General features: G+C 43.2%; 1 protein-coding gene across 3 annotated transcripts in view; it reads right to left on the reverse strand.

Annotated features, from left to right (window-relative positions):
* DENND5B (DENN domain containing 5B) overlaps positions 1-15,200 on the reverse strand; it is a 101,696-nt gene that overhangs the window by 19,356 nt on the left and 67,140 nt on the right. For 2 of the 3 annotated variants that reach the window (XM_030959558.1, XM_030959562.1), the window contains 4 exons: positions 13,539-14,072; positions 11,962-12,193; positions 9,779-9,929; positions 1,253-1,346 (listed from right to left, as the gene is read on the reverse strand). In XM_030959558.1, coding sequence (XP_030815418.1) covers positions 1,253-1,346; positions 9,779-9,929; positions 11,962-12,193; positions 13,539-14,072 — 1,011 coding nt within the window. Of the gene's footprint in view, positions 1-144; positions 256-1,252; positions 1,347-9,778; positions 9,930-11,073; positions 11,161-11,961; positions 12,194-13,538; positions 14,073-15,200 lie in introns of all 3 variants that reach the window. The other variant, XM_030959561.1, reaches the window with a different exon arrangement.

Raw genomic sequence — 15,200 nt, forward strand, 5'->3', positions numbered from 1 at the left:
TGACTATAACCACACTTCCAAGCGCTACAGGGATGTGCTCATACTCTACAAGAAAGGGGCTGGTTTGAGAGGCAGCAAAGACAGAGGTTCCTCATGCTAACAACATCTCAAAAGCAGCTTTCAACAAGAAGTACTAAAACATACCAGGCAGCATTCAGAGAAGGATTTTTTAGGAGGCCGTGCAGGAGGGGGTGGTCCCTGATCCCACTCCCAGAAGGCCATTGAGTTCTGACGAAGCAAAAGCTCCTCCGAGGGCTAAGAGGAGGCAGATGCCCCAATGGCAGAACAGCCAGAAAGAAAGAGGAGACAAAGCAAAAGAAGCATGCATATGATCCACAGCCAAAAAAAAGAAGAAAGTAAATACATGACAAAGTACTGAGAAGGCTCTGCTGCCATACACACGCACGAGGCACTGCTTAAAATATACTTGCAAAGCCATGTTAGCAAAAATAGCAACAAACAGGTACAAGTGCTGTTTTGCTGTGTTTCCACGAAACATCGTTCAAAGCTATGGTTGAAGAGTCCTCTCATCCACTCAGTTTCTTTTGGAGAGCAAACTCCAACACTGACTATCATTACTGAGCGAATTTTACCACAAAACAGCATGAGTGTTATATTTTTGCTAGTGACATACAATAGAAGCATATGGACATCAATGGAAAAATGTGGCAGAAAAATATTTAATGAAGGACGAAGAACTGAAAAGATGGGAAAGAAACACATGTGTGTGACTGACATTTACAAGATGCATGGGAGTTTCCAAGCTTTGGGCATAAAAAGGCCCCAAAGTCTTAACCTTTCAAAAAGGTATACTCATGTCACAAATCTACGTAAGAGAAAGGAAAAGTTCCTTTTCAAAAAAAAGGAAGAATCTTGCCTCATTCACTTCTACATGGCTGACATTTACTCAAGGACTTGACTTTTCCAGAGACTTCCACTCTGGCCAGAGTTTGGCAGCTGCACTGCCAGGCTCTGTCTGTGTGCAGTAACACAGCCAGGGTCTAAATCAGCAAATCATTTTCCTGGTGACAACGGGGCTGTCTTGTCCCAAAATAATAAAAGCACTTTATTTATGTTGTATGCTTTGAAGTTGTACGGCATCGGTGACAAGCGGAGCAGCATCCAAACGCCCACAGAGACCCAACCAAACCATACAGTAGCCACAAAACTGCCCCAAGGAATGGGCACATTGTTGTCCAAGCCTCCACCTCCTGGATCACAGCTCGTGCTGCCCTCAGAGGAGGCCACCCACCTCCCTCATGTCGTTGTCCAGTGCGATGTGCTCCGAGTGCTGCCGCAGGCGGTCCTTCCTCCGCTGCGTGCTGGCACTGCGGCTGGCCCAGCGGCTGCAAAACACACAGGGGAGACATGAGTGAGAAGGAAAGCAGGGGAGAAAGCCTGGGTCAGGAGCTGAAGGACATCCAGTGGGTCTGCAGCAAAAGAAAGAAAAGCCCAAGCTTGCACCTTGCAGTAAACAGGGGTGTGAGATGGTGCCTGGCCTCTCCATGGGAAACCACTCGGGAGGTGATAGTCCAGCACTCACCCAAGGGACAAAAATCCCAGTGGAAATGTGCCCAGCTGCCTGCCAGGGTCTCCAGTAAGAGCTCCTGGTACCTGAAATGCAGGTCATGCCACAGCACTGATGCTGTCTCTAGGCAAGTCACTGCGCTTAGTTATCCAACACCACTGCTGCATTTACTGAGGTTAAACAAGAACAGCGCCTTTAGCAAAAAAAAATACAATTATTTATTTTGAGTAGCAATTTCTATGATTGTGCTTTTCTGTGAGAAGTGCTACTTCTCCTTTCTCCACTTTCTGTGGTATTTCCAGGAATTATTTGAGACAAACTTCTCTTTGCAATTTAAACAACTGTTATTGGGTGTACCTATGTCTAAAGGTTATAAACAATACTGATGTTCCTGTGATTAGTCATGTTGCTATTTTCACTATCTTTTTTTTGCATTTAGTTCCTAAGTATCACAGAAAGCCTGGGGTTTTTTTCCACCTGTTCATGTACGCCCAGTTGAACTTTTCCTCTCTCCACACGTGTGGCACTGGTGAGGACAGCAATCTCTAGATCCCAAACCCATATATTTCTGTGTGCACTCCAAAAAAAGTATATACAAATAAAATTTGGGATCTAAGAGTTTGGGCAAGGAGTTTCAGCAGATGAATGCCTGGGGAGGAAACTCTTGCACAGAGCTGGACTTTGGTTCTGATGTGGTGGGCAAAACACTGGGGATAGGTAGGGAGGGGAATCTGACCCAAGAGCAGTGCAGGGATGTGGCCCCTGGTGACCAAAAAAAGGCCTCTGTTTCCAGAGAGAAGGACTTGGCAAATGTGTACATAAATATCTTCATCAGTTCCTTCAGAGAGTCAGCCAAAGACTGAATTTAGGCTCACCACACAGATACAAAGGGAAAAAAAGCCGCAGGAACTGTTGTTTAAAAGGTCAAACTGAAGTCCCATTGTACCTCACAAATAACATCAAGAAAACAAGTACAAAGGAAGAAATCTGGGTCTGCATGTGATTATGGTTCATCCCCTCTGTATCCCATATGAAAACACAGTTATTTTTAAAGCAATTTTTTTTGTGGCCTCAAGTCTCTGCTAACAAAATGAAACAGCCCAATAGGTGTCTGCACAGCAAATGCTGATACCTTCTCAGAGGAACACATCACTGACATAAGTGTCTTTGCACCTCCATAGACATCTTAAAAATGTACAGCCTGACTTTAATAAGTCACCATTTATTTTTTTTTTCAGAAGAAACAGCCAAAGCCTCATTAGATGACAAAGAGGGGGAAAAGAAACCCTTACATTTTAATAATCTCAACAAACAGAAATGTCCCAGAAAAACTCTGTTGAACAGAGGATAGCAGATATTAATGCGACTTTAGCCACTTGGCTCTGGAGACCTTCCATTTATTGCAAGCCAGGACCATGTTTATGTTTCACACAACAGAATGCCAATAACATATTGGAAATTTAAGTTATAGATCAAATATTACCCCATATCATAGTTTTTCTGCTCCAATTTATATGGTTATTTTCTTAATTCTAGACAGAGCTTGGATCCATCTCTATCTGCATTTCTGCATTTACTGGAAGATGAAAGAATTGCTTTAAGTGTCCTTTGAGGGAAAACATCTCACCAAAGGTGAAAGCAGAACGAAAGCCACAGAACAATTACAAAATAACACACCACTATTAAAGCATTTTCAGTTCATTCCAGAGCTGTACTTCACCTGGGAGACAGCACAGGCCATTTTCCAGGTTATTAACCAGAACTATTTGAACATTTTAATCATACAAAAGTGAAGACTGTTGGATGTTTATGAAAAAAAAGACTGCTGCTCATTAGCTGGAGCAATTACACACAGTGAGCTGCACGTCCCCTCTTTTCCAAACTCTAAGTTGAGGAAGAGGAGCTGTTGAGTCACTGGGTGAGGTCTGTACATTCAGATGCTGCTCTGAATCTCTCTGGGAGGTTTTGTGAAGATCTAACAGCAGATAAACAGGATTAAGCAGCTAAATCTTTTAAAGCCTTTTCTTTACTGGGTCACATAGAATTTTTTTTCCCCAAACAATGCTTCAGTATTACAATAACCATTCCCTCTCCTCAGCAGTGACTGCATTTCAAATTTCTCTTCCTCTCCCTGCAACCACTTGAAGTGATTTTAAGGGGGATTAAAGCCCCAGTGATTGCACCAGCTCCCCATAGCTGCTGAAGTCCTATGTGGGTACCTCTGCTGGTCCTGTCATCAGCTGCTGCCCCATTCACACCTCAGCCCAGGTGCTGCCAAAGCAGCAAGGAAAGCTGTTCTCCCTCCAGCAGCCCTTTGCTTGTTGTCAGCCCTTAGAATTGGGCTTTTCAGATAACCCCTGCTGCCTGTGTCCCTCCTCTCCTTGTCCTGAGGAGATGAAGCCTTCCTGCTGCTCAGCCTGGATGCTGCCACCCAAGGACTGCCCAGCCCCAAAAATGCCTTTTTCCCTTTTAGTTTTTTGCTGGCAGGGCCATGAGCATGGACTACTGGCATGTTTCATTTATTCCTCACAGTGGAGGCACTGCTACAAGCACCAGGTCTCTGGGGATGGAGCAGACACAGCTCGGGTGCTGCAGGGAGCCCAGGGACAAACTGCCTCCATGGAGGAATGAGGAAAGGCTCATTTCAGTGTGTCTGTCTGTATCTAACTCCCATATCCACAGATGAATGCTCCTCACCTCCAGGGACTGTGGAAAAGCAGGATATTTCAGAGCAGGGCCAGGGGATATTGTGCTCTGTTCAACATATGGAAATGAAGTAAGGCACCTCCACCTAAGACCTTTGTGATATAAAAGCAGTCAAGTCAGCATCATTTAGTATCAAATTAGACCCAACAAGCATAGGAATGGGTTTGCAGAGGTTGGAGGGAATGTAATGGCGACATTTGAAACATCCCATGTTAAGTATCATCTTTTAAATTCCTATAATAAAAGAGGTAAGGCAGTCAGCAGCAAAGCTGCACTGTCAGAAACCAACTAGCAAGACAACACCTCACACCAGGGACTGGCCATGCTGCAGTGTGACCATGTGTGCAGATCTCTTTTTTCCCATACCTTCTTCCTGGCCCCCCTTTTTAAAGCTCCCTGGAGAAATGAAGAAATTATGTCTTCCCAAGTCAGACATGGGTGTAGCAGGCAAGATTTATACAGCAAAACATGAACATGCTGCTAGAGAACTTCTTTCTGAGATGGATTTAACCAATATTAACATCACCCTGAAAATCACTATTGTAATTTACAATCCATTTACAGTGATAATAGAGAGGAGGAAAGAGACAAATGCACTTGTCTATAGGACAGAACCTAAATCTCTTCATATGCACCATCTCATGAGGCAGGCTGCTATTTAGGTCTGCAAATCATGACAACACCCATTCTACCTATACAGGTCCATCAAGGGAGTTATCTGAGTTTCAGATTCACAAATTAGCACACAGCTGTAGTACAGGCCCAGCAAACCCCCTAAAACATGGGCACATCAAACACACACAGCCTGCACATGCAACTCCTTGTAGGGCTCACATGTGTGGGACTGTACACAGAGATTCCAAGCCAAACACTTGTCAGACCAAACAAGAAAAGGAACCTTGGAACTGAGCTCCACCTGATCATGGATGGGGATCCACAGTGTGAATCTGCTCCACAGACTCTGCTCCATGGTAAGAATGAAGGCTTAGATGGAGACTTAGGCACCTTTTCCATCTCTGCCATAGGGTGAAGTAGGAAAGCTCTGAAACTGCTCACTGGATGGACAAAAATTAGTAAAATGCCTTAAGGAGAGTGGCCTTGCACTGACAGGCTCTTTCAGCAGTTCATATGAAATAAGTGATTTTAAAGGGCGGCACACACAGTTGTCACCCTCAGTAAGGAAGAGCTGTAGTGAATTGGCAGTGTCACCTGCCCTGAGGAACCACTGTCCTATGAGGTATTTAATTTGCAAGTCCCTTGGGACAGGAGTACTATTCAGAGGAGAGCAAATGGAATAGTGGATGCAAGCATGTCAATGCCCATTTTTCCCTGTCAGCTTTAATTCTGCACAGCTATGTTAAAATGATATATTAACTCAAAGAAGTTAACTGCACTTTTCCTGCCTTGCACCAGTTGAGCAGAGGATCAGTAGCTCAGGAGGAACCCATCAGGTTCCAAGTCACCACAATGTGTATTTCCTATCTCAGAAACCATCTTTAAGCACAGATTGTCAGTCACACTTTATTCCTGAAAATGAATGTATTGGAGTACAAGTGGCTCATATTTTCATTGCACCCATCAGTGGTTTCCTACATTAAGTTACCTGAAGTATAGTAACTGCTTGTTTCAGATCTTCTTATGTAAAAGGTGAGCTTTTACTACTCACAAAATTTAAATTTAACCTCAGTGCTGTGTGTGGATGGCTCATTGCTGACTCATTTCATGCCCACCTAGATGTGCTGCAGAGATGCCACTCTATATTACTTGCAACTGTTTGGCTTGATTAAAAAAGAAGATATCTTCATTTAACACAGCCTTAAAACAGTACCCAGCAGAGAGGGGGTCCATATAATATGAAGCACCCATTAAAAGAAAAAGACCATTTGGCGTACAAAAAATAATTTAGTTAAAACCAGAACAAATTCTGTCATCACATAGAGACACATGAGCCCCTTTGTGTTATAGATAAATAATATTTCCTTTAAAATCATTACTTGATGTTAAAATGCCATCAACAAGCAAAAAAAGAGCCCTGTTTAAAAAATGAGGAGGACCATAGCCCCAGTCAGATAAACCCTGCACAGTTCCCACCTTGAAGGAGGGGGCTGAAGATGAAGGCCACAGGACAGTGCCCACCAAGTCATGTCATAAAACAGAGCACAAAAATGAACCAATTCCATACACTCCTAGTGCATGGGTTTTGGAAATAAATACTGACACAGTGGTCAGATCAGCAGAACACAGCTCGGGAACAAATGGAAGTGGCCAGGGCAGGAAAGAGGAAACAAGCTGGTCAGGAAAGTCAGCAAGGAGGAAAGCAGGGCTCCAATAAAGAAGTGGGAAGGAAAGCAGGCCTAAACAGATAGGAAGGCAAAAAAAGGGTAGTTAAAGCTATTTTGTAGATGTGTAACAAAGCAAACCCTTCATTTGAAAACCAAAAGAAGCAAGGAAAAAATGCATTCAGTTGTTCTTTGAAGGCATTCAATACAAATTGCCAGAATGCAAATATATTCCCATGCTTGGGAATCACTGTTTTCCTCTGCAATATTTAATCTCATTTATCAAGCTTCTTAGTACAAATTAAGTTACAAGGTAATCAATTAGATTGAAAACACAGCTTGTTTCATTGTTTTAATTTTGCACTGTAAGCATATTCCCTCTAATTTAACAATTAGCTAATCAAAAACCATGAAGTGTTTATGTTGCTTGGCTTTTTGTCATTCAAATTCCACTCCTGCAAATGCCTCAGCCAGTGGAGCTCCAGCTCCAATTTTAAAACCTGGCAGAAAATGCACAGAGGGAAGAAGGGAACACATAGAAACCACAGTGTGGTGCTGGGGTTTGAGAAAGGAAATGAGGGCTCTGGAAACCACAGCTCTTTACCAGAATAACAAAGAAATAAGCCTGAGGGACTGCAGCCTGTTTGCTCCTGGGATGCTTTCTAGGAGGACTTCTGCACAAGCCACTGCTTTACATGGTCAGAGCAGCGTGGAGGGGATGCTTTTGTACCCAGAGGAAGCTGCAGCTGCTCCCTCTAGATTCAGAAGGTTTCCCCATGATGTGGGAGATGTATCAAAGGCAAGCAGCACCGAGGGAGTCCAAGTGGGACACTGCTGCCTGATGGGAAGGAGGACAGACCTGGGTTTGAGTTTAGTCTAAGTTGTTTAAATCACATATAGGATCTAGAACTGAAACTACAAGTGTTTGTTGTCTGCATTATATTTGTGATTTAGATATAACATATTACACATGTAACAGCCCAGTAACTGACAGAGGTATTTTCAGTGCTCCTCCTGCTTACAGGAAGGGAACAGCTAGATAACATTATGACCTCTGGTTATCTATTTGTTAGTTTATCAGCCCAGAAAGGGAAGCAATAAATCCCTGATTGCTGGCCACTGAGGACATCTTTTCATTAAAACAGCTTTGAATTGGTTTATTTGCTGCTGTCCAGCAACAATTGTCTGCAACATGGGAATTATTCCCCATTTCCCACAAATACGCTTCCATACAAAATTCAGGACAAAATTTGCTATATAAAACTGAAGCCTGCAAAAATAATTCTCATCTACACAGCAATATCCTTTGCATTAATTTTATAATATAAACACACAACAGCTACACCTAAAGAGTCTGGAAACATAGCTGGAATGTTCTCTTAGCCCATGCTCATAAGCAAAGCTCCAGTCCTGTAAGCAACACCTATCCCCAAGAATCATACACTGGGAAATTCAAATTAATGGAAGGCTATACTTCAACTGATTTTGTGGTCAGAAGAGTCACACTGCTTTTACAGAAGGCAAGGAAAAGCTGTTCTACACAGCTTTTTCCTTCTTCTATGGGTGGAAAATCAGCAGAATTACATGTCCTAAATGGGAGAGAAAGAGTCTTCTCAGCTGCTCACATGAAAACCAGGCAGAAGAAAGATATAAACAGATGGTCTTGAGATTTTTCAATTACAAGCCTTTTTGGCAACATACAACTGGAGGAATTCCAAACATTTGTCACTTCGACATCACTTTGTGGTAAGCAATGGGATTTTGGAACTTACAAATTCTGAAACATGCTGTGATCTAAATCAAAACCACCACTCAAGGAGTTAAAGTCATTTTAGAACAGGTACCAATCTAACAGAAGCAAATCTCAAAGAGCTATTTTTAAGTGATGCTTATTCATAGAGTCACTATGATTTGCAATAGAGACAGAAGATTTAAGCAACTTTAAGCAGGCTGGGCACACTCACTCTGTTGCTGACACTGTGAAATTGAAACCCACCCATTCCTCAAAGGACCATTACCCATACAATTCTGTCTCCATTTGCAGGAAGCCAGAAAGCAAAGCAACTTTGACATATGCATTCCTCCTTTGCGGTTGGTTCTGGGGTTTTTACAATTTCTTTTAAAGAATTCAATTTCTTTAAACTTTCAGTGCTTAAGGATCTCTTATATTATCATTTGCAATTTTTATTCCTAGCAGGTTATTCAAAAGGGCTTAGCTAGCATTGGTATGCACAAAAGGTGTTTAAATAGAACTGAGTGGGCACCTGATGCAGAAGCTCAGAGCAGCGTGTGTGCATGCACATGTCTAAAACAAGAGGTAGCTTTAACATTTGGACAACTGCAGCCTTTGAAGCTCTTGGATTTACCTGTGCTCCCACATTTTGACTACCAGAAAATGAGACTGAGGGCTTCAGCTGATAATTTAATGAGTTTGTATTCAGTGATGAAAATATATTTCACTTTTGAAGAGGGAGAAACCCCTCATTCATGGGTTTCGCAGGAAAAAAGATTAAAAGTAAAGGAACTCACAGCACTTTCTCTGCATTATAACTGTAAAGTGTATCAGTGCTCCAGGTTCCCATTTTGCATTAAGTAAATGAACCATGTAATGGCATGCTCAATTCCACAGCCATAAGTGCCACTACCCTCTTATCAAAGTGCACCACAGAACCTGATCAGACTCTGAAAAGAAACCCAGGTACAGAATCACATACTTTCCACCCTCACCAAGTTATCCTTCCAGGGTATTCCAATGTGGCAACTGAAAGAGAGCTACAAAAATCTCTGGGTTGTGTAATAACAGCTGAAGAAAAGAAACTAACAGAGTGGACAATAATTTCATTCCACATGATGGTGTGAAGGTTTCAACACCAAAAATTTCTTTCAGAATCTGAATTTTGGCTTGAGTTCCCAAATTACTGTATTTAGTGCAAAACAGTCAAACAATTCATTTGAAACTCATAAGACCAATCACAAAACAAAAACTATGTATGAGAAGACAGAGCAATCACCACTCAATAGAAACAGCAGTGAGGAATCTTTCCCAAAACAGCTAACACTTCCTGACATAACCCAAACTGTGGTCATATTTTCAAAAGTCACAGCCCATGAAATGGACTGAAAAAAACTGAAATGGAAACAGCTGTTAGTTTTCCATTCACTGGACCGGCTATTTGCCACCCAAAATTAGGACTTCTGTCCACTGATGTGAAGCATTTGTATGAGAAACCTGGTTTTAAATCCAGAAAATAAAACCTGCGCTTACTTGTTATTGGTGGGTCCCGTTGCCAAGACATCTGACTGCAGCTTTGGGAAAAATCCTTGCTCATATTTCCCTTGGCCAATCTTCATGTCGAGCAGGTGGGGGTGGATGGCCGTGTGGTCAATCTTCATCAGCCGCTGCTCGATGGACTGGGCTGCAGGTGACAGTCACAGGTGAGCAATTGTGTCACCACTCAGACCCCTGGAAACCCACTGGAGAGTTAAATGGTGACCTTAGACACAAAAATCTGCCACTCACAGAGGTGAGGAGACACTTGTGCTGTAGGGTTTTTATTTGGCTTTTAGTTTCTTTACCCAACACAACGAGCACTGGTGCAAGCAAGTTAGCTGTTAAGCAAGCAGGTATTTACAGGAGCCTATAAGATGCATGAGGAACTGGCAACAGCAATGCCATCTTTCCCTGAGATTCCTTGTTTGATTTGAAAGCTTCTTCAGCAGAATAGAGACCTCCAGGGCCAGCTGCAACCCCTGTGGGACTGGGCACCTTGCTTAGCCCCAGACACTTTCCCTGGGCAGACGCTTGCCAGGGGGACACCTGAGTTTTGCAAACATCTGGGACTATAATTATCCTTCTCCTGAATTTAGATATGCCTTGACTGGATGACAGGCCTTCAAAAAGCATAGCTAACTGTAATAAGACCTGAGCAGCATCAGGAGGATGAGCAGATTCTTGGCAACAGAGAAGGCTATGGTAAGATGGGAGAGGGCTCCCCGGGAATCTCAGCTCCACTGAAACTAAAGCTGTTCAAGCCTTTGCTTCAAGGATTTGAGGGTTTCAATCTCAAACCTCAAACAGAATGAAAATTAAACCTGTCACCCCCTTAACTTGTGAAGAACTTGGGAAAGGAGGTGTATGGGTGAATTCAGCATTTAATTAGCAACTTTAATATTCAACTCTTTCCAGCCCATCTATTAATGGGCAGGCCTGTTCCTTCAGCGTATCACAGCTACAGAATACATATGCAAAATGTGGAAGCTAAATCTGTTTTCCATTTGTTAAGAACAACATAGAACTCATTTCCTATTTTATAAAACTGTGATGGGAAAGAAGCTGTTACAAGATTTCCATACATTATCATTAGAAACTCAGCACGTTTTTTTTTCCTCTCTAAAGAAAATAAAAATCACTTTGTATGGTTTCATTTTGGAGAAAAGGAGTGGGTAGTGTGGGGTCAGAGGATTTGAGGCGTTCCAAAAATAGTTAAACAAACAGGTGCTGGATCAGTGCTGGGGTCACATGTACTGTGAATGGTAAATATGAAGGAAAATTGGTATTACTATCAGTTTGCTGCTTTTCACAAGACAGAAAATGAGGTTCTGGTGCCACAATATCTGCCAAAACTAGACGCTGAATAGACAGCTGACCTGCAAATTAGAATTGGGTTTAGACAGAAAAATTTAAACAGACACAGATTTCTATTTCTGACATGTTTACAGCAAGTAAAACACTGAAGGAGTTAAACCTAAAAAAGCCCCATGAGAAATATGTTTGCCCTATCTTACTAATACATGTTGCAACAAATTTAGGAGCATAATTTCCCTGTATTACTTAGAAATTAAATAAATACTTGCACAAGGATTAAGTAAGAAATTCAAACATAATTTGGAAAGGCATCCTGTGACATTACGAGAAAAAAATTCCAATCCTTCAGTGTCTTTTTCATTAACACTGAACATCTATTGCTGGAGGTACTAAATATGCCCCACAGAATTACATCCCCACCCAGCATCCCCTGTTGCTCTAACCAAATGGTGTAAGGCAAAACAATGTCTTTTTATGGAAGGGGAAGACAAGGCCAGTGGAGCAGACACTGGAGCTCGACTCCTCAGTGTGGCTGGCACTGGTCCCACCACCAGGGTGAAGGAAAGCTCTCCTGGAAAAGGAACAGGAGCTGCCTGAAATGAGAAACTGTAAGCCAGTTCAGTTTGGGTTTGGCTTGATTTTATCAAAGGCACCAGCTCAGGAGAGCTCAAAGAGAAGGTAAAGGCTCCTGCCATTTCTGGTGTTTAACAGCATGCTAAAGTTGATGCTGAGATAAGGACACTGCTGAGTCCTCCTCAGGTAGCTCTAGGACTTCAACTGCAACACTCAGATGACTGAGGACCTATATTTCTTGGTGGCTGACATTGTACTTTTGAATATTTTACCAGCCCATCTGAACGTACCTGCTTCTTTCAGAGTGCTGCATTTCTGGTAGTTGGATGTCCGCAGTGCAGGGGCCCTGACGTTATACAGCCTTATTTTCTCAATTCTGGAGTCAAAAACTCGTAGAAAAGGGTCCTTCTCCTCCCACTGGGACATTATCTTATTGTCTATGAAGGTTGCAAACATCTGTGTTTCGATGAAGTGTGAAAGGAATGGGAGGTAAGGCTCGGGTTGGTCTGAAAGGAAGGAAGCCTGAAATACAGAACAGCTCATTAGTGCCATGTTCACGCCCAGTACTGATGTGCCCAGCCATCCTTCAGCAGAAAACTGATCCAGCAGCCAGCAGGAAGGCTTGGACAAGGTTTTCCCCACCACAGAAACACCTCTCAGAGAGCTGTGAACCCATCTACAAAGGGGTTTGGTTCACAACTGTAAGAAATAAGCAGTCAGGGAGGCTTTGTGACAGCTGGAACAAAGGGATATTGAGTTACTAATGTAGTGCTCATGCTGCCTGCTTTTCCAAAGCAACCTAGCAGCTCTCACTCCCTGGAATAAACCCCGTGAAATGCATGGCAGACCATCACATGTGCCCCCGTGGGACCTCTGGTCTGGGCATCCTTGCCTGGGACCATATCACTTAAGGTGTCACATGTATCAAGGGGTGCACAATACTCTTCAGCGATGTTACACAGGGCAATTAATCACTAATTTCCAATTAAAATTGACTGTGTATCTAAATCTCTGAGCTTTGAAAACCCTAAACTTAACAGCCCATTTTATTGCAGAAGCACTAGCAGAGATTGCCTAAACAAGCCCATCCTTTTGAATGCTGCACTGTTTAATGCCTGAAAACAAACAAACCAATAAAAGGCATGGCAGCAATTTTTTTCAATCAAAAACTGACTCAGATCAGTATTTAGTCTGTTCCTCACTGTTCATCCTCTTTAACCTTTTCCTTAGAGAAGGACTTGGACCTAAAAAAGATGATGGCTAAGAATACTATCTGCTTTGTAGGGTCACTCAGCAGCTGTGCAAGCTTCCCAACATTTCCCATTCTTTTTGCTATCCTCCCATCTATTTATATCCCCATTTCTAATCTCAAGAGATTCCTTTTCCCTCTTATGCATACACGACAATTGAGTCATAACAATACTTTTTAAGTGACAACCTTCTTCAGAACAACATTACCCATTACCAAAAACTCTACCAAGAGGTTAGGAAAAATGAAAGACTAGATTTGGGTTTTTATCTCAAGTGTGCACCTCTCCTTCCAGCAATCAAAAAAAAGAAAGACAGACAGAAAAAGAAGTCACTTTGCATTGCTACCCTTCCACCAAGCCTACAGAAGCAGCCCCATGAGCTGGGCAGAAGCCTGCCAGCTTGGTTTGTACAAGCCAGGATGGCTGTGAACAGCTCAGTGGATGTGCTCCGATTCACTCTGGCAGGAGATCTGGCCCTGTGTAATGGAAACGGACAAATCTCGCAGTGAGGCAGATGAGGAACGGCAGACCAAAGAGAGCCTAGGCTATATTTACACAAATACAGCTATCCTCCCTCCCCCTTTTAGATGGAGACATGAAGACATGGCTGTCTTTACTTTGTCAAAGTTTTGCATTTGTTCCCTGTTTGTCAGCCACGACTCCATATCGGGGGCAGCCTGGATGACGAAAGCCTCGTAGTCTGCGAACAGCTGTGTGAAGCGGTTGGCGAAAACCTCGCGGAGCTGCACGTTCAGTTTGTAGTCCCTCAGCTCCAGCTCCTCACAGGACAACTTCCCATCCTTCTCCTCTGTGAGGGGGGGGCTGATGGTCATTTTCTCCATGGTCACGCCCGTTCTCTTGGCCAGGGCCTGCAGGCGGGCGATGGTCTCGTTGCCTTTCAGCAGCTCGTACATGTTGAGGGCATTGCTGGGGATGTTCCCGTTCTTCTTGTCATTCACCAGGTCACTAAGAACCAAGTTCTTGAGTTTGGTGGCGCTGTCACTGCAATGCAGGTTACCTTCTGGAGGGATCCCAAACTGCAGGAGAACCTCAGAGATTTCCTGGATAAACTCCAGCTTGTTGGGGAACTGCGGGAATTCCTCCGGCAGTTCGATGAAATGGTTATCGATGTCTACAAAGCACAAGTTTGCCTGAAATACAAACAAAAGTTTCAAAATGGACATTCAGCACTGAACTGGTTCCCCTGCGATGCAGCCCTGTCTCCCAGGGTGTTTCCAGACAGAAGGAAGGTGCATGTGTGTCCTGCACACATATGCAGGACACCTGAGCTGTGTTGTCCAGCCCATGACATTTCAGACTTCAGTAAAGCTGAGGCTCAACTAGATGACAAATAAAGGCTCCTGCATTCTTCTGTTTGCCCAGGGCATGCAGACCCCAAACTCTTCACTACAAAGATTTCATATACCCTCCCAGAGCAGCCAAGGACACACCGCCAAGCAGGAAGTGCAGCACCACTTCTCAGCCCATGCTTTGTGTGAATTACTGCATCTCACAGGCACATTTATTTTACCAACTACAAGAAGCCTCTGCAACTGCGCTACCAGGAAATGAGATGTCCAGTGAGAAAGATGCTGCTGCTTCAAGCAAAACTACAAAAGAGGGTCTCACAGAAATCCTTTGGGATTATGTTTGAGTACAGCCTGTCCGCTAGAGGCTGAGTCTTGTCTCCCCACTCCCCTGACCCCCGTTTCCATGGAGGCTTTTAATAGTGGCAATTCCTCTGCCTGAGATTTAAAGAGAGTGCTCGTAGCTTTGCTATGAATGGAGATGGATCTCAGCCTGTAAGATTAAAGTTAAGTGAAGACATTAATCTAGCAGAGCAGATACTTTCACTAGGTAAGTGTCAATGGAGGGATAGAAGAACCCCACATAAAAATTAATTACATTGCAAATGCGCCCTCAGGAATAACAGCGGAATGAAAAACAGTAATTGATCTTCTGAATGGTGGCTTACATCTAAAATTCACTGTCTGAGTGCACTGTGCTGAGTAAAATCTTAAACCAGGTCAGAGTCCCAAGGTGCTGGGCTCTGATGTGTTTTATCCTGGCATAAAACTGCAGAACAGGGGATGCAGAAAACCCACAGGGCAGCAGTAGGTCTTTGTTATCCTGATTTGGCCATTAGCACAGCTCCTTTGCCTTCTTTCAGGCACTTAGTGTTCTTTACCTCTTACCAAACGCCCTAGACTAATCTTCAGGTTATGTGAAGACAAATTATTTATTTTCCTTCATTTCTGAGAGGTTAATTTTCAGCCAGA

Source organism: Camarhynchus parvulus, chromosome 1A, assembly GCF_901933205.1.
Source record: "Camarhynchus parvulus chromosome 1A, STF_HiC, whole genome shotgun sequence".
NCBI lineage: Eukaryota > Metazoa > Chordata > Aves > Passeriformes > Thraupidae > Camarhynchus > Camarhynchus parvulus.